The sequence below is a fragment of the Solea solea genome, chromosome 8 (assembly GCF_958295425.1).
Source record: "Solea solea chromosome 8, fSolSol10.1, whole genome shotgun sequence".
NCBI classification, from domain to species: Eukaryota; Metazoa; Chordata; class Actinopteri; order Pleuronectiformes; family Soleidae; genus Solea; species Solea solea.
The window spans coordinates 15,002,038-15,024,885 of NC_081141.1; the positions used below are offsets into that span (position 1 = coordinate 15,002,038).

The 22,848-nt window shown below is 40.2% G+C and overlaps 2 protein-coding genes across 6 annotated transcripts in view; one reads left to right on the top strand and one right to left on the bottom strand.

Annotated features, from left to right (window-relative positions):
- slc20a2 (solute carrier family 20 member 2) overlaps positions 1-7,955 on the bottom strand; it is a 41,987-nt gene extending 34,032 nt beyond the window's left edge. For 2 of the 4 annotated variants that reach the window (XM_058635448.1, XM_058635447.1), the window contains exon 1: positions 7,677-7,955. The gene's annotated coding sequence lies outside the window, so the exon portion shown is untranslated. Of the gene's footprint in view, positions 1-1,831; positions 1,905-7,516; positions 7,589-7,676 lie in introns of those variants that run through there. The other 2 variants (XM_058635449.1, XM_058635451.1) reach the window with 2 other exon arrangements.
- Positions 7,956-8,038: 83 nt separating this feature from the next.
- Positions 8,039-22,283, top strand: mthfd2l (methylenetetrahydrofolate dehydrogenase (NADP+ dependent) 2 like). 2 transcript variants are annotated; one of them, XM_058635234.1, is made up of 8 exons: positions 8,039-8,109; positions 14,515-14,699; positions 14,827-14,949; positions 15,169-15,321; positions 17,378-17,485; positions 18,688-18,780; positions 21,282-21,407; positions 21,769-22,283. In XM_058635234.1, exons 1-8 carry the CDS (start codon positions 8,096-8,098, stop codon positions 21,882-21,884), a joined length of 918 nt encoding a protein of 305 aa, XP_058491217.1. In that variant the 5' UTR covers positions 8,039-8,095; the 3' UTR covers positions 21,885-22,283. The 2 variants fall into 2 exon arrangements, with proteins under 2 accessions (XP_058491217.1, XP_058491216.1); XM_058635233.1 differs by lacking the exon at positions 8,039-8,109 and adding an exon at positions 12,966-13,277.
- Positions 22,284-22,848: the final 565 nt, after the last annotated feature.

The following is a 22,848-nucleotide window of genomic DNA, read 5'->3' on the forward strand; positions in this document are numbered from 1 at the left end:
CTGTTCAGTACGGGGAACCCTGGAGATTTTCAATGACATTTAATCCATGTTTTTGAAAGTTAACTGGCCTGACGTTATCCTAGAAAAGCATCTTTGTTCACGAGGACAAACGCTTTACTCTGTACACTCAACTTTCAATGTTTCCTCTGGGGTTACTTTGTAGTGTGGGAGTATCTTTTGGTGACGGCGCTTTTTTCAGACACTATAGCAAAGTAGCTTTATGTTTGGACTATCTGTGATCTAAAGAGGACCAATTATACTATTTTCCAATTAAATTATCCTCGACTCGCAGTGAAAACCCTGATTAAATCTATATAAGAAAGCAGGAAAGATTATGCTCCCTTTAAAGCCGTCTCAGCTTGTTGGAGCTTAACTCATGATTCATCACACTGAAGCACAATAGTATTTTCTAACACTGGGACTGCAAAATAAATTAAATAACAATAATCATCGCAATATTATTGCAACAAAGGGTGGATAAAGTATGGTTATGCAAAGCCAAGACAGATTTGACCTCTGATTGTGTGTCTTTTTCTATCTGTAGAAAAGTTTAAATCCACAATAATTTGATTTTACTTTTGAGCAAATTATGTTTAATTTGTGACATTAATAATAATCCTAATTAATTGACTGCCAATTAATTTCTAAACTCACAGTAAAGCTTTTGCCCAGCCCTACTTAACACTAGGGTTGTGACCAATAATTTTTTTTTTTACTGTTAATGGTTGTTCAGTAAATTAAATGTCAGAAAAAGGTGAAAAACACTGATACTTACTGCCATAGATTAGCAAAGAAACTAAGAAAATACTCACATTTTAGAAACGGAGGGATTACCTTTAACAAACAAAACCCTGTAAAACTAATATCAAAATATTTAACAATTAATTGTCAATAAATAGTAATCTATTACTTGTTGCAGCTCCATTCAACACTAAAATGAAGGAAATCTTGTTTCATTTTGTTCACCAGTGCAGATCGGCACCTTTACTCTTCACAGCTCATGTCATATGTTCTTTCTTCCTAATTACTGAAACATTTTTGGACACAGTGATGACCTACCATTCCAGATATCATGTCTCATGACAGGGTGAGAATGTGCGACCAAGTTACCTCCACTAATGTCACTTGATCAGAACACCTAGGGTTATCAATAACAGGGGGTAAAAACTACACGCATGTCAGCAAGGATCTCCACTTACAGTGTGGACATATAGATGAGCTGAGAGTGCGATTGGCTGACTGAGCAACAACTTCTGTCCCATGTCAGATCACAACTCAAAACACTGTTGCGGTAACTGTTGCCACCTCTCCATCGGGAGGTCACAATCATTCAAAAAAAAACAAAAACAAACAATAACACCTTACAGTTTCTATATGTGCAGTCTGTTGTGTGTGCCAGGCAAATTGTTTGTCAAACTGAGTGGACCAAAATAATGTGTCAGTGTTTGTATTAATCCTTTAAAAGCACACAACAGAGCAATGCAGACATTTTAGAGCAGGGACATGAGTCATGACGAGGTCAAAGGCATTTCCTGTGCTTTTCACTCGCAAACCAAGTCATTTGAATGCATGGGACTCAAATCTGACTGCAGACATACATCCGTCCCTGCACCCGTGTGCACAGATTTCTAAACACTGCATAATGAGCACATTTACATGGGGATCTTTTTGTCCCACTGCTGACCCAGGGAGGATTTGAACCACTACACAACCGACGTGTTTCTCTGAAGGGCAATTATGCATGTTAGCCACTTCACCAACACAGGCCAAACAATCAGCAGGTCTATTAAGTGACAGACAAGCTAAAAGACAAATCATTATGAGCACATACCTGCATTTCACCCGCATCTTGAAAGGAGTCTTTTCAATTCAATTGCACAAAATGCCATTGTTCTACCAAGTTTATCCACACCCTGCAAGGTGGCCTCTAAATAGATACCACCACTCTTCATCTAAAAAAACTGCCCCCACCCTCCAGGAACACAGCTTTCTGAGGTGTCACATATCCACCACTCGCTCTTGTTACTAAAGGCAGTAGGGAGGCAGAATGATTTGGCTAGAAATAGCCGTGTCACATGAGTGTGTGCAGTGACTGGTCAGCCAGCTGCTCATCCTTACATGGAGCCCTGCCCCATTTGTACAATCAAATGCAAATAGGCGGTAATGTTATCAACATAGCAGCATGGACCGGTGAGGACAGGTCCATCATTTATATCGGACGCCCTTCTCTACACTCCAGTGTACGACTATTACCACACAAAGAGAACAGACACTTGAGCTCGCACCTGTTCAAACATCAGGCTCTCGACAAACTCTGAACTTCCAAGTGTAAGAAAGACACTCACATTTTCTCATGAAAGAAAATGAAAAACACGTGCTTTGTTTACAAGTTCGTCAGCACAATTAACCGAGAACAACATAGACACATAAAAAGTTTATGTTCACACTGAAATCACATCATTGTGCCTATCACTCTCCATGAAAGTGCACATTATTCCAGCAGAATGTGGCCTCTGGCTTCACATAAATGTCTACAAGTCTCAACATTCAGCTACTACTACTACTATATATCTATATATCTATATATATATCTATATATATATACACACACACACTACTATAGTGTGTGTAATGTGTAGTTTCACAGGACACAGATTTTCTTTCCACTTGTCAGAAGAAGACAAACTGTGTCATTGACATGACATTATCCCCAAAATGCCAAGAATAGCCTTTCCCCAAGATTCTTTCAGTATTTCCTCTCATACATTAACCACCAAGCATTTTCCAAAACCTCAAACAGAGCGCTGGCCTTAGTGGCAAAATTATGACTCATTAAAACTTAAGCTCTGTGCGCTCCTGGACAAATGTACATAAATGTGGAGGACGGGAAAATAATGTCCATTCTATCTCGCATAAATAAAACCACAATGGCTCACAGTTCACTGGTAAGCCCGTCATTAGCATAGTTAACACCAAGCCAGCACCCAAACAAGGGACTTTTTGTGTGACAGCGCTTTGATACGGACCCTGTGGCTTACAGAAGGCCTCCAGAGACACCACACAGCAGCTCTCATGGGCCGAGTGGCGCGCACAAACGAGGCCAAAATCACACAGCAGGTCAGAGACAACGACACCAGCACACACAGTCACACCCTAAATAGGGTAATGAATGACTACCTGTTTACATGTAAGGAGGTAGGGGTTTCCTTTTTTGAAAAAAAGGATGGTGCCATTAAAAGAATGGAGGGTTTCTTGTGTGTGTCATCCTCGGAAAAAATAAGTGTGGGTCTCTCGCCTCGAAAACAATAAAGACGGGGAAAACCAGCGAGAGGCCGCCTGCGCGATTAAATAACTGAGTAAGTGTTCACTGTACATGCTGATAACTGTCATGCAGAAACCCAAGAAAAACACCACAACTGTTCTGCAAATACATGTCTGTATAAAATCCAAGCAATCTAAGCTACCAAGGCAGTTTGGTCAGAGAAGAATGTAAGCTTACGTAACATTGGTAAAAGACAGACATTAGTGGACATTATCGGGCAGAAGCTTGCCACTAGACTGGATTCTTTGAAACCAGCAGCTTACATATAACATGTGTGCAAACCACATATTTAAGTGCATAAATGCTGCCTTAGATCTGGTTAAATGCAAGAACAAAACTGAACCGGTGGTTGTAAAGTAGACCAATTAGGAGATGAAATTGTTTGGATTGTTATCCCCGATCTATAAACGGTGCCACAACCCTGAAGCAATGCTGAATTTAAATCAAAGCACGACTACTCTGAAGCTTCCTCTATTTGTTTTCAGCCTCTCGACAGCAGGTGACATGCCAAGTGTGTGAAGCACTCTGACCCTTCCTGCTCTCTCCTGCATTTGATTTGACCTTAGTTAATTAAAAAGAAAATACATGGACTAAGCCATGATCTTACAAGGAGACACACAACACACACACACACAGCATGAAGACGGCCTCTCCGAGTGTCATCATGTGATGTTGCCATGGCAGAGGGCTCAGACATAACAGTGAGATTGTGCTCTGTGATTGTGGGCCGATCAGAGAGACAGACTGTTCTCTGACTGTGACACTGCCAGCCCCGGTGCCAACAGTCCTTCCGCCCACAGAGATACAGACACACCCACTGGCAGCAGGGCCTCTGCACGGGGCCCTACCGCCACGGAAACCAGAGCAGACTCAAGCAGCTTTTGTCCATACATTGCATTTTCTTGCTTCTTTCTCATGGCGGTCCAGGAGACAAAAATATGACTTCAACTATAAATGATTTGTAATGTACTTAAAGCTGGAGCTAAACAATTACTAATGTTCTAATTCAAATTCCAATATGAATTGGAAAGAAATGGAATTTATTGTTTTAAGTGCTATGCAAACCAATTCATATCTTTAAGTTATCACCTTGCATTAGAATATAGAATGACTCATCTTTCCATTACGCATTAAGTTCTTGGAAACTACAAACTGCCGGAACGTGAGGAGCAGGGTAGCGCACACACACCCCTAAAAACTGGTCTGACACAGCTTCGTCAGCACCTTGTTTAACCTAACAACATTGCACAATGCACACATGCTGCTTCCATCCATACAAAGATATCATCTGCCCTCCTCCACTGACTACCAGTTCTTCCAAAACACAATCTTAAGCTGTCTGGTGTGACTGCTGTTTAAACTTGCACCACTATGAGTCCGTTGTAAAGTGTTTGGATTTAAGGGTTAGCATGAAGAGAGGCTCTATGAACAGTGCGGTCTGAACTGTGGCTGAATCCCTGTCGCCACAGAACTGGGGATGTAGTGTGAATCACTCTGCCTTGCTTGTTTGTTTTTGTTCCTCAAAAGGATTAGTCGAAAGAGCAGGTTGAAAATATGTCATGCTTAAACTACGTGGATGCAAGAACTTTATTTATTTTATTTTTCCTCAAACATTCTGAGTTCAAAACAAGTTAGGTATGCTCAGAGGCTACTTTAAGAATTATTACATCTCAAATGTTGCAGGCACATGTGAAAGTCTAGCAAATTAAGTGTAGCAACACTTTAACACTTGAGAAATAAATAGCTACAAGTGCATGGAGTGAATGGAGACATTGTGCTTGTTACTGATGCAACAGCAGAACATTGTGTGTGGCACTCGCGCATAAAGGTGTGTTAAAAGAGGGAAGTCATTAATCTACCTATCTTATCATGATATGCTCCCATATCAGTCATATAGCATTTATGGCTACACATCGCAATCAGAGCATTTGGCTGCACAACTTCGTGAGTCCCTGCTGTGTACATTTTGTAAACAAGGCTTTTATGGTGGAAAGGGAAATATGAGACAGTGACAGACCCCAACATTCTTCTTCTGTCTCACTCCTTATCACAATGAGGAGATCAATCATTAACTCCCACACCCCCTCTCCATGTTAGATACGTGAATGCTACGTACTTTAACTGCTTCTGTCGGCAGTAGACTGAGATATCTTTATTGTGTGGCAGTTGTAATATAAACAAAGACTAAAATGTTGTAGAAAAACAAGACAATATAAGAATAAATAATAAACACATGACTATACATAGGAAGTAGCTCTAGAATGAATTAACAAAAACAAAACAAAAATCCATTGGTTTGTGATCTGCCACTTAAAGCCTCCGGATTTGCAGCATGGTATGCAGTATGGGGTTTTTTTTGTTTTAAACACAGGAGAGCATATCTGGACAAGAGGGTGGATCTGGAGAAGTGAGGATGTAGATATTAGGAAGCGTGCGAGGTAAAGCAGGTCACCGTCCTCAATCAAACCCAACTATGTTGTCATCCAAGGACCTATAATTTACAAAATGGAACTAAAATAAACGTTGAATCAAGTTAAAAAAAATAGCACCATACTCTCAAAACAATCTCACAAAACACTTTTTTAATTTTATAAAAATCGATGTATTTGCCCCCGATGGCTATTCATGATCATACAGGTTTCGAGCACTTCCACATTGGCTTCATTTTGGAAAACCTGCAGACTACGACAGGTTTTTGTCAGTGGGTGCGGTACAAGTCTGAGGTACACATTTTCACAGAAAATAAAAATCACTTTTAACATCCACAGACCTTAACAGCAAATAGTTGCAAGTTAAACGTTGGATTGTAAACACTCGCTGCTGCAGAAGGGGAAGCCTCAGGGACTCCAGTCCTACATGATGAGCTATCAGCACCCTGAGGCTGCCCCCTCTGCAGTGACGCAGCTTAAATTCAGTCTTGTGGCCCACTGCTGTGCTTCTACGCATCTTTCTCCTCTTAACACACTCCATCTATCCTTTCAAGTAAAGGTGGACATGCCTTAAAAAAACACTCATAGCAACAAGACAACACATAAAGCAGTTCAGGTATAATGACAGAGCTGGTATTTGTGTCCTCAAGCTGGTTTTGTTAATCGTTTTACTTTGGCATGAGTTACATTTTCATTTCCGGACTATGATGTTTAACATCTTTCACTGTAGTCCTGTTTTTGATTTTTTTATAGCCAATAACAAAAAAAACATATCTGGTGAAAAAAGAAAAGGAGCACCCTAAAAACATAAGACCACAGTGGGCCCCTGGACGTACACACACACACACCACCATGCACAAATTGGCAGCAGTACTAAGGTTGTGCCAACAGCGTAAATATCACCTTCTCTCAATTTTCTCACTTTTTTAACTTTCGTAAAGCTGCTCGACTTAATACCCGCTGCTCCATCTCACATTGACCTCATCGTGAGTGAACTGCAGCACCTGCCCGTCAAGAGATTTCCCCTCTGTTGACAAATCTAGATACAACTGAAGGTAACTATTCAGATATATTACAGTGTTATGTGGCTTAGGGGCTATTATAATATCAGGATGAATTCCCACTTGTACACAGTGGCCCACAGGGTCACCACTGTTACACAGCAAGTGTATATATACACACATGTAGATGTCAGATTTGATCATTTATGCCACACAAACGATTTAAACCACTGGTAGGTAAATAAGTTAAGAAGCCGTTGATGGAACCAGGGAAATGACCTGTGGATCTTGATAAGTTTAGGAGAGTCTGACCCCAACTTCTTGTTACAGGGCAAAGGGGTGGTAGTGTTTGTGTCTGACCACACTGCGCATGCGCACATGTCGACCCGCCTTAAACGGTGTCTGCTCGCGCGATTAACAGCCTTTAATCGAGTCAATGGCAGAAAGCAGCAGCACTCCTTGACGTTATTAATTCCTGTTAACGACATTGGTTCACAGCGTTCGACTGGTCACCAGATACCGTGGGTCTGAATCTGTGATACTCCTGTCGAACGTGGAATCCCACACACACACACACACACACACATACACATGCACGTGTAGCCGCTCCATTCACTCATTTAGTTGCACGAGAGCAGTGGCACCAGCAACGTGAACGCACTGAAACGAAAATGTGGGGGAAACGCAGCAACTACAGTGAAAAACACACAGAGCTAACGTTCACACACGGAGGCATTTCGACTTGACACTGTGTTCACACTCACCAGGCCTGTTCCTCTGTAAATACAGCCCGCAAACGACGCTCGCCACAAAGACATTCGCAACGAAAGTGGCTGAACAAGATTTAGGAAGCGTACACGCGTAAAGACTGAACACAGGGGCAGCTTCTTTTTTTTTTCTCTGTGCCAGACAAAATGTACTTACCAACGAAATTGGACACCACGAGGGGGAGAAAATGTGCTGTTCCTCCTCGCCTCCACGCCTGTATCACTGCCTGGGTATTTTCCCAGAACCGCACTCCGTGGGTTGCGTCGAAAATGTCACAGATTCCAGCAGTGTCTGTCTGCGCTCGTCCCCGCGAAATATGTTGCCCTCGGCTCGGCCGACTCTCATGCGACCATGTTGTGCTGAATGACGCCTGCTGCTCTCATCCGGGCGTTTGGAGAGTGAGCCGCCGTCTCAACCGACGCTAATGTTCTCTGTGACAGCTTTGAGATGGGGGGGGGGGGGGGGGGGGGGGGGGGGGAGTGGAGGGGTGAGAGGGCGCGCGCGCGCGCGTGTGTGTGTGCTGGTCAACCCCGTTAATGACAAAATACGATTAATGTGTCCCGAGGGAACGCTACATGAACAGGAATATGTAGGTACATTGTGTTCTTGCATGGATTTATTAATAATAATAATAATAATAATAGAAGTAGTATTGTTGTTATTTTGTTCAATATTTTCCGATCTGATACTGGCCAAAATCACTGCATCAGATAAAGAAAAGGAAAAACACAAGATAAATATAAACATCCAAAAACCTTATATTTCACATACGTGCTTTACTAAGAACATTTTGTAACATACTGTAATAATGAGGGTTGTTTATTTCTTTTTTTCTTCCTAGAAGCAGAATATTTGTTACACAGTTTGAAATGACTGATATTAGTATTGGTACGGTTGTGATATCAGTATTGAGAAAGAAAATGTGAGCCATCCTCAATGATTGTAGCATGTTTGGTGGTTTATATGCACATTTCCCAGCATTCTTTGGGTAATGCTTGCATTTGTTTGAATATTTGAGTCATTGTGGGTGTTATTTAGCACGTGCTATTAATATAATGTCTATTGTGTGTGTGGCTTCTTGCTGGGAGACAATTATTATTCGTACTGCTAATGTTGTTATTTTTATATTGTAATGTAAGCACATTGTTGACATAGTTAACTCCTAAATGAATATGCTTTTAATTGATATTGCTCAAATATAAAACAGTGACTGTGTGAAGGCAAAACACACTCACTGACTGTACAGTTTCCTGCTGTCACTGTGGATCAGTTTTCTGGTTAGAAATATGTGTCTCTGTACACAATCTGCCATTGTGGTGGAAATGTTTCCGTGTGACCTTGTTTTCATTGTGCGCATCAAAGAAACGTGCGTTGCGTGTTGAGGTTGTGATCACTGGCTCGTTGGTAACGTTGGACCCGTCTAAATATTGCGATCTATTCTGGCCGAGGCCACGTGCGCAAAGGCATAAACACAAGGCATGAGTTACGTAACCGGCGCAGTCAGTCAACATCAGGAGGAGGAGGAAGGGAGGGAGGGAGGAGGGGAGGAGGGAAGAGGGGTCGTTTGGAGGATAATTAAACCAGCCTCAACTTCATGATTTAAAATTCCAGTGTATACCATAAATAGCAACAGCAGGGATTTGTCAGTTTAACATGAATGTTGAATAAGCATGTTGATTATAATAAAATAAAACAACCGTCTATATATATATATATATATATATATATATATATATATATATATATGTATATATATATATATATACATATTACCAACCATTTCCAGTTTCATCCTTGTTTTTGACTCAAATATTTACAGATAAAAATACGAAACATGACATTCGGGATGAAATGATAGGCGTCTTCTCTGTGTGGGAATGTTGTGAGGATAATTTCCCTTTCCAATTGCTCTTGTTGAGACATGACTCCATTCAGCCTTTGTATGGTGGAGTGGAACAACTGACTCTGGCTGATTCCCCATACAGAGTTTCACCCACGCCTAGGTTATTGTTGCACACTGGACTGAACCGTCCTATAAATTGTCTCTACCTCCGCCACAGTAACAGACAAATGCAGACTGCCTTTAATTCATGCTGGCCAAACCTCTCTAAACACACTTGCTATCACAAACCCTGCATGGTCTTTTTCCTTTGTCATAATTCTGTGATATCTGGTAAGAGTCCAAGAGCAGATTTGTCATAGTGATAGTAATGTGTGAATGCTCACCTCAGAGACTATACAAATGATGAAGGATTGTGTAGTTTGGATCAAATGTGGGGCGGGGGGGAAGATGGCGGAGTACTGCTACCAGCAAATATACAGTTTGTTTTTGTTTTAAGCTTAAAACTGAATTGTGTTACATAAAAATACAAGCAAACGTTTGCTTCATTCAAACCATTGTCACATGTGACCATCCTCCCACTATAGCTTCAGCCATCTTTTTCAGTATTCTGCATTTTAAACTCTTCATCTATTGTGTTGATCTTGTCCGTTTTATTTCATCTTAACTTTTTAATTTGTCTGTTTTATTTTAGCTTAACTTTTGTGTGTTTGATTTATTTAATATGTAAAGTGTGTGTTAGAAAGGCGCATAAAAATAAATTATTATTTTTATTATTATTATCATCATTATTATTATCATTATTATTATTATAATTGTTGTTATTATTATTATTAATAATAATAACAACAATAATAATAATGCCGATTAAATCAGCTCCACACAACACTTGTTGTGTAGTGGTGAATTCTACAAACTTCTATTCAGAAGTTTGTTGGGATGCAGGCTACACTCCCTGCGCTGCTGCTATATATACACACAAAAGCTCCTCTTGTCAAATCTGATAGTATTGCTTGACAGAGCCCATTTTCAGATGAAGTACACATCATATAAAGGATTTCTGCTCGTGAAAACAAAGAGGCAGAATAATAACATTGACAAAAAAAAAACAAGCCAAAAAAAAAAAAATGGCTCAATGGTTGAAACCCAGGTCCAGAGATCTCATCTCAAACTGAAAAACATAAAAAAAAAATCTTGTAAACCTTTTTTTCCTAACACCAGCTCTTGTCAACCGAGAGCACAGGGTCATCATCTAGTGCCTCACATGTACAGTCTGCTCTCTCGCAGTCACATAACAAATACCACAGCTTCATCACAGTAACAGGAAATTGATCCTCTTTGTTCCTGCTTTCCTGGAGTCTTTTTATTCACTGTACAATCTGCAATAAGAAGAAAAAAATGTCAAGTCTTGTTCTGCAGCAGATCGCATGCATGATACAATGTCCTCCATGTCAGTGACTAATCCGACATCCTTAAGTGGAATGCATCAGCAGCATGGAGTTGCTTAATTAACCCGTGGGGTTGGCAAACAGACCATGTGTGTAAAAGCCATTCATTTAGTCAACGGCAGGTCAGCTTTTGTCACGCAGCATTATGCATACACTCTCTATTAGCCATGAGTTCAGGCAAGCCTTGTTGGGTGTGGTGTTTACCAGATTTTCTGAACACACTCCCACCATTCAAACAAACCTTTAGTCTAGATGTGCCTGTAATCTTTACAGCTTTCTAAGATCAACAAATGTAGTGATATGGATGCTTAAAATCAAACAACATTGGGTGTTTTCCACCTTCATCCAATCAATGTTTTTCATTTCATCAGTTGTTTTTAATGTTTAAAAGTGCTCTTTTCCCTCCCTTTACATATGCCCCTGACAAGCACCAACATGTTGGAACATGCAGTTACATAACCAGCACTACTGTAATATTGTTTGTTCCTTATTTGAACAGTAACTGTATCATAGTGTCACCTGCTGTATATTCCTTACACTGGTAACTGCAAAGAGCTGGTTCCTGTGTAATTTGAATAATTTGCTGCCATCTTGAGGCAAAACAGGGCATAGCTTTGACATGTCTATCTATCTATTTATCTATCTATCTATCTATGACAAAATAGCCTAATTTTACAAAAACTAAATGTAAAATTAAGTCTACATGTCACTTAAATATACTAGAACTGATGTATTGAAGAGTACACAAACAAATCCTCTAGTAAAATTCAATAAATTAGCAACAAAGAAAACGTGTATATATATATATATATATATATATATATATATATATTCATAGATAAATATATACATATGTATACATATGTATATGAATATCCACAATACAGTGTGAAAATTACAATTGTGGCTTTATGGCTTTATCAGGTTAAATGCACTATTTTTTACACTGGAGTCAGGGACTGCTTGAGCTGAGCTGTTGAGCTTTAGAGATAAAACAAAAACAATCTATGCCAACAACATGAATAGAGTAGAATAAAATAGAATAAGTATTTTTTTGTCCACTGGGGTGGAAAATTGTCAACAAAACAAAACACTCTTAATTTCAGTAACATTTTAAATCAATTCATGATAAAGGAAATTCATTTTCTACCATTTATCATCCACAGGAGTGTCACAGGGTGAGCCTGAGCCAAACTCAGCTGACATAGGGTGAAAGGTGGGGGGAAATACATCCTGGACGGGTCACCAGTTTATCACAGGGCACAATAACAGAGACAGACAACCATTCACTCTCACATTCACACCTGTGTTCAACTTAGAAATGTCCAATTTGCATGTTTTTGGACAGAATGTGCACACATGGAGAACATGCAGACTCTTGCTATGAGGCACCAGTGCTCGGCACTTTACCACAGTGTGGCACCAAAAGCAGGTGTTGTTTTTATCTCATTGTAAGATGTTGTTCAAAATATCGTTTTGGTGATATATCGTCGTCCTTCCTCGTGCAATACGATAATTGATACACCAGTGCAAATATCCATATTTTAATTAACAAATGGATGCGCTCTAAAGTAAAAAATTAAGTTCCTGCCAGTTTTAGTCGCTGGGCGTCTTGATGTCTCTTCCACGTTAAACGCATAGACTTTATGCACTTTGTTCTCCATGTTGCGAATATATAGAGAAATACTGCACTTTTAACTTTTCACAGACATTTTTCTTTTCTTCTAAGATTTGTAGAAAAGCAATTATTCATGATGAAAAAGAACAAACTGGTGTATTTACATTTTTCATCATTTACACATGTATGTGTCTAACATATTGTGGTGTATCGCTATATGATTGTCTCGCAATATATTGATTATCGCAGAATCGTTGCATCATGATATTATTGGCATCATGGACCATGCATTGCGTATACCGTGAGATTATACTTATATTATCAACAGATTGTGTATACAGTATGTTCATGATGAAGCACAGGTTTGCCCCTATGGTTATACATTCCTTTTTCATTCCAGATGCATGACACATTGATCCATTGATCTTTCCAAGGCACGGCTACACCTTTCCTGACTTTGATCTTGTTTTTATTGACCTTAGTGTTGGGAGCGTCACCCAAAGAGTTACTCCTGGATTCTCCTCATAAAAACACTGTATAAAAGTAATTATTCATTTACCGTTAAAGATCAACTAAGTGTGTGCAGTAAACTGTGTGTACTCCACAGTCTATCATCCATTTGTGTACAAACAGCCTATCAGCCTCCCTCTCGCGCGCACAAACGCGCGCGCACGACGTGCACACGCTTTACGACACACGCACACAAAGATGGCGGCCTCGGTTTCACCGCTACGCTCCTCCTTCAGGATTTGTAGCCCGTTAACGGTACACCATCACCGCTGTCGGGCCAAACTGCGGACGCACAGAAAATTCGAGAGTCAGAGAAGACATCTGCACGAGACGGCGACCAGGTAAGCGGCCCCACGTCCGGAACGTCACGGTCTCCTCTTGTTGTAATTCACGGCGGTTACAACACTTTGCAGAGCGGGATGAATGAGCGACGGCGGGGGAAGGCGTGTTTAACCGTCACGTGTCAGTGGACGGTGAATGACAGGGCGTTTCACCGTTCACGGCAGAGAGGGCAGGATTAACGGTCATCCCCGATAACTGTATCCCCGTATCCCCAAAATGTTGACAGTAAACCAATTACTCTGACACAACCTGCTGCTGTTTCACTGGTTGTAGCATTAACGACATCACTGTTCATATAATGGAAACTGCTGCTGCTGCTTATAGAGCACGGTCAGCTGCTGCTAAACTGTCAAATTCAGCAAATTTACACAAAACCATATGTTGGGATGCATGATATTATCAGCACGATATCGGTAGATATTGAAAGATTTATTATTGGATATAGGCAAACACAATCTGCTAATATGACTAATGACCACAACAGTTATACCTCCTTGACTTATGCAGGTGCCCTCTGCAACTATTATTTTATTTGACAATGATTTTGCTTTTCCTCATTGAAGAAAATTCATACATCGTCTGCGACATTAGTATGAAAAATATTGTGTTAATTTCAGTACAGAAGAGAATAAAAAGCGTATATCATTTTCAGTGTCGTTATTGGCACTTGATATCGGCATATTGGATATCTGCAAAAAGAAAAAAAAACTATCGTTCATCCTCAGAATACTGTGGTACAGGAAAGATGGTATCATTACCATGGTCACCAGATTAACTCCATTATTACTTACTGGAGCAGAACAGCAAGAGCTGAACACCCACCCCCCAGAATAAATAATGTTTCAACCATTCATTGGTAACATCATCATTATGCAATTGTTTTTTTAAATAATTGACCTTTACTTTACAACTGACACAATTCTGCTCTCAGAAACGGATTTTTTTTTGCTTTAAAATAAAATAAAAAAAAATATTACAGCCTGAGAATTATATATTCTAAGTAGATTAATATTATATATGTTATAGCCTAAGAATAAGCTGTGATTGTAGCCTTATAATAAGTGTACATTTGGGCAAGGGTGTTGCTTTATGGAGGCTGTGTTTTGATTTTTGAAGTAGAAGCTTACTAGACAATTAAGAAAAATGCAGGGCCGTGGTGCATGTGTGTGTGTGTGTGTGTGTGTGTGTTTTAATCAGTGATTTGGTATGAGCTGTCTTTATGATTAACAATTCCAGACATGCTGCTGTGGTGATTTCGGGGACAGAGTTGGCTCGTCAGCTTCACAGAGAAATCCAGCGTGATGTGGAAGAGCTGGTAGCTCAGGGCAACATGAGACCCCATCTAGGAGTGGTCCTAGTGGGAGACAACCCAGCCAGCCGTACCTATGTTAGGAACAAGTCACGAACAGCCAGCATCCTCGGTCAGTTATGAGCAAACACTATTTGCATACTTACACATGGGTGGACACATTTTAGTCATTTTCACACACAACTGCACATGAACATGCACACGACGGAATATGAATGTAATGTGCACATGCTCTCCAGGTATTTCCAGCGACACAGTGGTGCGGCCGAGCTCCATCTCCCAGGAGGAGTTGCTGGAGCTGATTGACAAGATGAACCGTGACTGGAGGGTCAGCGGTCTGTTGGTGCAGCTGCCACTTCCCGGTAAACGCAGATGAGTTTTCCTCACTGAAAGCAAAATTACATCCCACATATATAGTTAACATCTGGCTTATTTCATTTCTGCTCTTAAATGTATTGCCTTTGAGTGGCCTGACTTGAATACTGATTATTTACAATACACAACTGAACCTGCAGAATAATAGGCAAGTTTTTCTTAACACAGTTTGCTTTTTTCTTACATATTTGTTCTCCCCTTGTTAGACCACATCAATGAACGGGCCGTGTGTAATGCCATTGCTCCAGAGAAGGATGTGGATGGTTTCCATATTGTGAATATTGGAAAGCTGTGTCTGGACCAGAGGTCCATGGTGCCTGCCACGCCTGCAGCTGTCTGGGAGATCATCAAAAGAGCAGGTAAATGACCAAAACCTTAAAAGAAAATTCTATTCTCTGACCAGTATTTTAAGTCACTTTTTAATATGAGTGTGTTTTTCCTGGATTTCATTGTGCTGTGCTCATATTCAGTAGTTAGCTGCAGGTGACTGAAGATGACTATGGCCTGGATGACCGAGAACCTTCACAGACATGTTGTGTTCATATTTTCTTTTTAAATCTAAAAAAACGAATCCTCTAGAGCAGCGCTTCTCAAACCTTTTATACCAAGTGTCACCTGAGAAAATATTGAGCTCTCGAAGTAACTTCATTATGGCCAACGTTAAAATACAGTGGTGTAAATAGGCCGAGCAAAGTCAGCAACAGACTTTTCACAGGAGGCAGATTTATTCCCAATAAGATAATTTGCGCTCTCATCATCCTCCTCTTCCTTACATATATATATACTTCAGACACTGGTAAGAGAAATTAGATTAAGATTTTGGTTATTTATTTAGTTTTCTACGGTCTCCAGTCAAAATTCCTCCGCTCCACACTGATCACATACCCTGGTATATACAGCGTAAGAGTATTACTATTACTATTATGTTATTTCTATTACAGTTTAGCAGCTAAGATTAGATTTAGACAGAAGTTGTAAAAAAAATGACAATATTTGGTATGTTTTGAAGATATATTCACTATGTCATTGTGTTAAGGGTTTAGATTTTGGTTGAACTGTCTGTAAAATTATATTTCCTCACTTTGATCTTGTTTCTTTTATTATTTTTATAGAGTTACACCCCAAAGAGTTCCTTCTGGATTCAGTTTATAAATACACTGTACAAAAATAATTATCAATTTACCACAGACAGAGTGAAACAGTGTGTTCAGTAAACTGTGTGTACATCACAGTCTCATCATTGTATACAAGCGGTCTGTAGTGGTTGCGTTACTGATTCAACCCAGGAGAGGGCGCTGTTGTTCGCGTATGTGCAGGGTAAAGCTTGGGTTGAAGCTGACTGCTGGTTTGGTGAGGTCAGTTCATGTAACTGCTGTTGCTAAGAGATGTGACCGCTGGTGTCCACTACTAGAAAGCAGGGAATTGGAGACAATCGAGTAAGAAGGGCCCTTGATTGTTTTTGACTCTCAGAAAAATGTTCTCAAGTTCTATACCAGCCAATGACAGTGACAGCCTTTTGTACAATATGATGATGATGATGCCTCTGCATGGCACAATACTGGGCTGATTGGACAAGGTACTTTGATCGTCAAGTAAAGATCCTTTTCCATATTCACTTTATACAGTTCAGTTCATACTAATGTTTTTATGGATCGCCGCTCTCTGTCTTTAACGTCATATGCAACAAATGACCCATCTTTCCATCTCTGAAACACTGAAAGACCCTCTATTGTCAACTCTGTTATTGCACGTATTGTCAGTTGACAGTTGTTGCCATTGCTCGAGTAGCAAATCATTTCATTCTGAGGACCTGTGTACAGAGTAGTTGTAGTAAAACAGCCAAAAGAAGCACGCTTCATGTCCTTGAGGAGGTGCACGTGTGTCATTCTCTCTCTCTCTCTCTCTCAGATCAATTGATTTACATTGTGGTGAAAGGTTATTATGGAATTATTAATGAATAATGCCATAAAATCTTATATTTTGTAATCTGCTCCATAAAGAAAGATTTCCAATTAGATCTGAAAAAGAGTTTAGGGATTATGGAGAGTAATCCATAAATAAAGGCACACTGATGGTGTTAAATGAGTCACCCACAAATGCAGCCCGGTACCTTGATGTCAAACTCATTAGGTTCATCATTAAATCATGAAATAAATGAGCAAAAAAAGGTGTCCACCTATCACCTGTCCTTCTGCAAATAATCACCTCAGTCACTTCTGCGTTGCAACTGTCACGTGCGTGACACTGTGGTGCCAGACTGTGGCGCAGCTGGTAGATTATCCTTTCCCACAATATCGGTCAAAGGTGAAATACTGCCCTTGGTTCTGGGCATTTGTTTTTTTTAGTCAACCAAAAAAAGAAAAGAAAAGAAAAGCACATCTTATGTTTCTTTCCCCTGAAAATGTGTTTGTGCAGGAATTGAGACAGTGGGGAAGAATGTGCTGGTTGCTGGTCGCTCCAAACATGTTGGAATGCCCATCGCAATGTTGCTGCACACTGATCGTAACCATGAACGCCCTGGGGGTAAGTGCATGCTCTGTGTGTGTGTGTGTGAATACCAAATAATCCATCTTGGTTTTCCCTGAAGGTGAAACTTTGAGCATTTGACAGGATGTGATAGGTAAATGAAGACTTTAATGACTCCTGGCGTAAGATAACAAATAAATGCTGATGCACGTCCTGCTGAATGAGTTCAGTGAGTCAAGAAAACAAGGAGTGTGAAGGAAAAGCACAGGGCGAGAGATTTTGGCATTGAGAACCACTGGAGGAAACAATATCAGCCTTCCTTATAAGGGCATCACAAGAAGGGAGGAAGGTTGGAATGTACTGCGTAGATGAAGCAACAAGATAAGACTGACTTGCATTACTACTGTTACAGGTCCGATTAATGTTATGTGTCATAACTTGGTACTACAGCTCTGCAGAAATGGGATGTGTTACAAGATCCTTTCATGCCTTCACCTGCTACTGCTTTATCCTCCACGTGAGGGTCGCCCAGCTGGCATAGGGCGAAGGCGGGGTACACCACACAGACAAACAACTATTCACTCTCGCACTCACACATATGGACAATTTGGAGTGTCCAATTTGCCCAATCCCTAAATCTGCACCTGAAATGTGGTAGTTGCACAGCAATAGAAAGAATTAACAGTAGAATTTAAGCGCCAATTTAAAAAAATTAAAACAGTTTAGAACATTAAAAAAAAATTATATAACACAGTTAAATAAACGTTGGCATGTTTTAATCAACTTTTATTACCTCCTCTCACACACACACACACACACACTAGAAGTGCTTTGATGTGGTATGTGCAGTGACTTGCCTTCCCCTCCCTCCCTCTCATTCTTATCTTCTCAGAAGACCACCTCGTGTGTGTCCTTGCTCCACACGTCATTGTATTCATTGTCACAGCTTAGTTGGGATGCTGCAGGTGGTCCTCAAAAATCCTCGATAAAGATCAGGGTCAATGTCGTCATGTTCTCTGTCATCATTATTGCCTCACCGGAGGATGCATCGGCCTCTCCGTGTTCGGTTGCGCGACCATGTCAAAGAATGACTCTATTTTGGCCGAATTTTCAACTAGATATTTTTGACAGCTTTGAGCCCCCGATATGAAATATAATTCACCCACATTGTCTTAAAACCTTGGCTTGTAAAACCAAATGTATCTCGTATCTAAAGTGAGTGAGGAAACATTTTTTGTTTTAAATCTGTTTCCTGTCAGGAGATGCCACAGTGACCATCGCCCACAGATGTACACCGAGGGAGCAGCTGAAGGAGCTAAGCCGCCTGGCTGACATCATTATTGCAGCTGCAGGTAATTTCAGCCCAGAGCCCAGAGCCCCAGTGCAGCTCATTACTGCCCTGTCCTTTCACTCTTGAAGAAACCCTTTACATGGTTAACTCTGCACACAAACAGTTATTGTAAGTGTGTGTTAATCTGATGCCGATTTACTCAAATAATAGAAAAATCCCAAATTGAATTTATTTCTTGTTCTTAAATGATCCTTGATCATTTCATATATGTATATACTGTACATATATTATATATACTGTATAGATAAGACAGTTTTTTTTAATTTATGTTAGTTATGGTATGTGTTACATAAATGTGACAGTTTCAGGCTAACAGAAATAAATTGAGTTGAAACTATTTCATTTTTAATCCGACGTATTTGCCTGACTACACCGCTCTCTCTTGTGTTGTGATCACGACTACAATGAGCACATTAAGTCAAAGATGAAACACAATGTCACACTGGGAAAACAAGTAGAGTTTCATGACACACACAGTCTGAGTAACAACAGTATTATGTTCCCTTTTCACTTTCAAATTATGGGATTAACTCGTATTTTTCCTGTGGAGACTTTTGAAGCATGCGTAGCTGCTGCTGTTGTTTTCTCTTGAAACCCGTTATCTGCTAATGTATTATGTATTTGCACAGTTTAAATGAAGCAGATTATATATTAAGCAGAGCGAATCTACTTTTCACGGTGTCCCTGAAGTGGTGGACACTCCTTAAACCACAGTCAGGTGCCATTTCATAATGTTGGCACTGCCATATTGGGGGATTATGTTTCTTAATGCAGGAAGGAGGAATGATTGTGAAAGTGCTAACCAGCCCTTACTTGAAGTGATTTCCTTGGAATCTAAGTAATCAAATCAGATGGTTTAGTGTATTTACCTGGCGTTCTGCCCCACCTGTAGTCCTGGATTGAAGAACAATTTGGATCTGTTGCTACTGGAATGCACGACCATTGATCAGTTCAGGCCTACAGTGTCTGCTGAAGATCTCTTTTGTAATATGTTGCCTTTAAGGGGTGTCATGTTGTACTCTTATTTCAAATAAATGGGCTTTACCTGATGACTAACAGCAGCTCTCTGGGAAAAACACTTCACTTTCTTTCTTTGATACATTTACACTTCCTCTGCACAACCACACCACAACCATGATTAATGGTTATGAAATTGTGGAGGTGATAAGTCTCGGGGTGTAGTTTGGAGTTAATGTGTCTCTTCACTGGTGGCATTTTGTGCCGTTAAATGTGGTCCTTAATTGTTCTTTGACTCAGACACGATCCCATTGTTGAGCAACTCAAATTCCCAGCAGCCAACATCACAGTATAGTTATCAGTTCCCTCTGCCCAGACAGTCATCCCATCCTGTTTATTGCGAGGTGAAGTGGCACCTGTCACGGTTCTCCTCTAGAACCAGTGATTAAAGGAACACAATGTGGGATTGGCTCTCCCACAGTTGGTAAACAGTATTGTCGGTCATAAAATATACAGTATGTTGTGGTAATATTGGTTGATAAGCCCCAACAATACCAGTAAACTCTGAAGCATGACTTCTCACGTATACACATTCATGTCTTCGGACCAGGAACAGTAGCCTATTGCCGTCTTTCCACTACATGGTTCCAGCTCGGCTCACCTCGGCACTAGTGACTAGTGACATATAAAGCAGTTGTTTTTCGATGTGAAACAAGGGGGTGACGTTTTTCTGTTCCCCAATCAGCTGCTGTGGGTGGAGCTAGTTTACGTCCAGTCTGACCTTATTGTACCATTTTACTATTCCCAATGGAAACACGGCTTGGTGCGAATACAGGCGATGTAGACCTGCTTAGGCTTTCACAGAGGTGCCATTACACCTATTGTTAGTTGATGTCCCATTAAAACAATCTTGGAGACAAAATTTGAAGTTCGAAATCCATTAATGAATTAATTATTATCATTAAAATGTAGATGACAAGCATCAGTTTACTCACAATGGAAACTGCAGCACTCTTGCTGTTGGTCAGTAACATGTTACCAATGTTTATACAGAGATGGTAGCTATAGAGTTCTTACATGAAACAGCTCTCCCCTAAACATTTATACCACACCCAGTGCAGCTGTATGTGAGATCACAAATGTCTGAATCAGTTTAACGAGACAACAAAAGCGAAATAATTAGATAATTTGCGGGTAGTGAGAACATCAACGACATCTCGCGCTGTAGGTGTGTCCAATCTCATACAAACGTATGTACCTCAACAAGCTATTATGAATCATGGTAGCATCCTGTCTGCCCTCTATCCAACATGAAGGGTAACTGAGCTCAGGATGCAAACCTGTGCTGTATTTGCTTGGTGACATTTTGGTTTCTTCATAATGCAGCTGCAGCTCATGCACATGCATCACTCTTTCATGCACACAACCACAGTCCCTTTCCTTGTTTCTTATCACAGAGATGCACATCTTGACTATCTGCTGATATGATCCCATTTGTTGAGAGAATCCGTTTAACTTTTTAACACATTCTTTCCTCGGGCACAGGTGTTCCCAGACTGATCACAGCAGATATGGTGAAAGAGGGCGCGGCAGTCATCGATGTGGGCATAAATCGTATCCAGGACCCGAAGACGGGAAAACCCCGGCTCATTGGTGACGTGGACTTTGAGGGTAAATGTTTATATTTGAACAATTTCTAAAGGAGCAGTAAAAAATTAATACTGATATTAATACGTAGGGGTTTTATTTTTTTAAACGGTTAAATTACGGGTTAAAACAAAATGATTGGGTTCTGTGAATGGAAAGTGTTATTTTTCACACTGATCAGAATGCACTACTTAATATCATTGAGCTGTTTGACAAAATGTAGTCCTCATCAGCTCAAAAACATACGTTTTAAGTCTAAAGTGTTATTATTTGCAGGATTTTGTGCTTGTTATGTTGTTATGTGATTTTGTTATGCATGCACTGTACATTTACAATGACTTTTATTATGTTTTGTTTGTCTTAACGTCATGTGTTGGATTTGCAGGCGTGAAGGAGAAGGCGGGGATCATCACTCCTGTTCCTGGAGGTGTGGGTCCAATGACAGTCGCCATGTTGATGAAGAACACTGTGACGGCTGCCAGAAACGCACTGATGCATTAAACACAGACACACTATAACGCCATTCACTTTAATGAATGCTATAAGATACGTATGTATATGCATACAGTACACTACATACATACATTAAGTACACACACACACACACACACACACACCTTGCCAAATATCATACACACGTTTATTTCAGAATCCATGAACTCTGGACTTCATTCCTGCTGGGAAACCTATTTTTTACATGATTTATACAGTGTTGTAAATTTTTTCATTTATTTATTTTCTATTTAAGTTATTTATTTCAGAGTTTCCCTCTTTGTGACTTAAGATTCATATTTTTTCTACAGAACTCACTTTGGTTCATTTTTAAACATTCCAGAGTCACTGGAAAAAGGAATATAATAAAAACCAATTCTGCACCAATACTACAAATACTACTCTTCTTCTTTTAGATGTATTAAGGTTCGGTTAACTTTTCTAAGACAAAAAAAAAACAAAAGAGAGAAGCTTTTCTCAGACATGGCAGAGTTTGTCGTTGACTTGCATTTTAACATTCAGACAAAGTGTGCAATGTTGTTCAACAGCTAAGAAAAGTAGCTGTGGGAGAGAGTTTGAGACACATAACTAGCGGCTTTTAAACCACAAACATGCATGCATATGTTATGATAACATGTTTGAACAATAAAACCGCTGCCCATCAGTATGTCAGTTTGGCACTATTTTCTTGCAGCCGTGCAAGTCACAAGTCCTGGGCGGCTGCCCAGCGTAGTAGTACGGGCCAGAAAGTAGTGCCAAACTAATCATAGACATACCGATGGGCATCGATTTTATTGTTCAAACATGTTATCATAACAAATGCATGTGTGTTTGTGGTTTAAAACCTGTCAGGTATGTGTCCCAAACTCTCTCCCAGAACTGCATTTCTCTAGAGGCTCTAAGGGCTAGATCTCCGAACCTGAGCCTCGTTAAATGATTTAACAACACTAACATCCACTCTAGTCCTGGGGTC

Coding starts and splice junctions, on each gene's coding strand:
- mthfd2l (XM_058635233.1), top strand. CDS start 13,135: ATGGCGGCCTCGGTTTCACCGCTACGCTCCTCCTTCAGGATTTGTAGC. Junction 14,700..14,826: donor ACGAACAGCCAGCATCCTCG/GTCAGTTATGAG, acceptor CATGCTCTCCAG/GTATTTCCAGCGACACAGTG. Junction 15,322..17,377: donor GGAGATCATCAAAAGAGCAG/GTAAATGACCAA, acceptor GTGTTTGTGCAG/GAATTGAGACAGTGGGGAAG.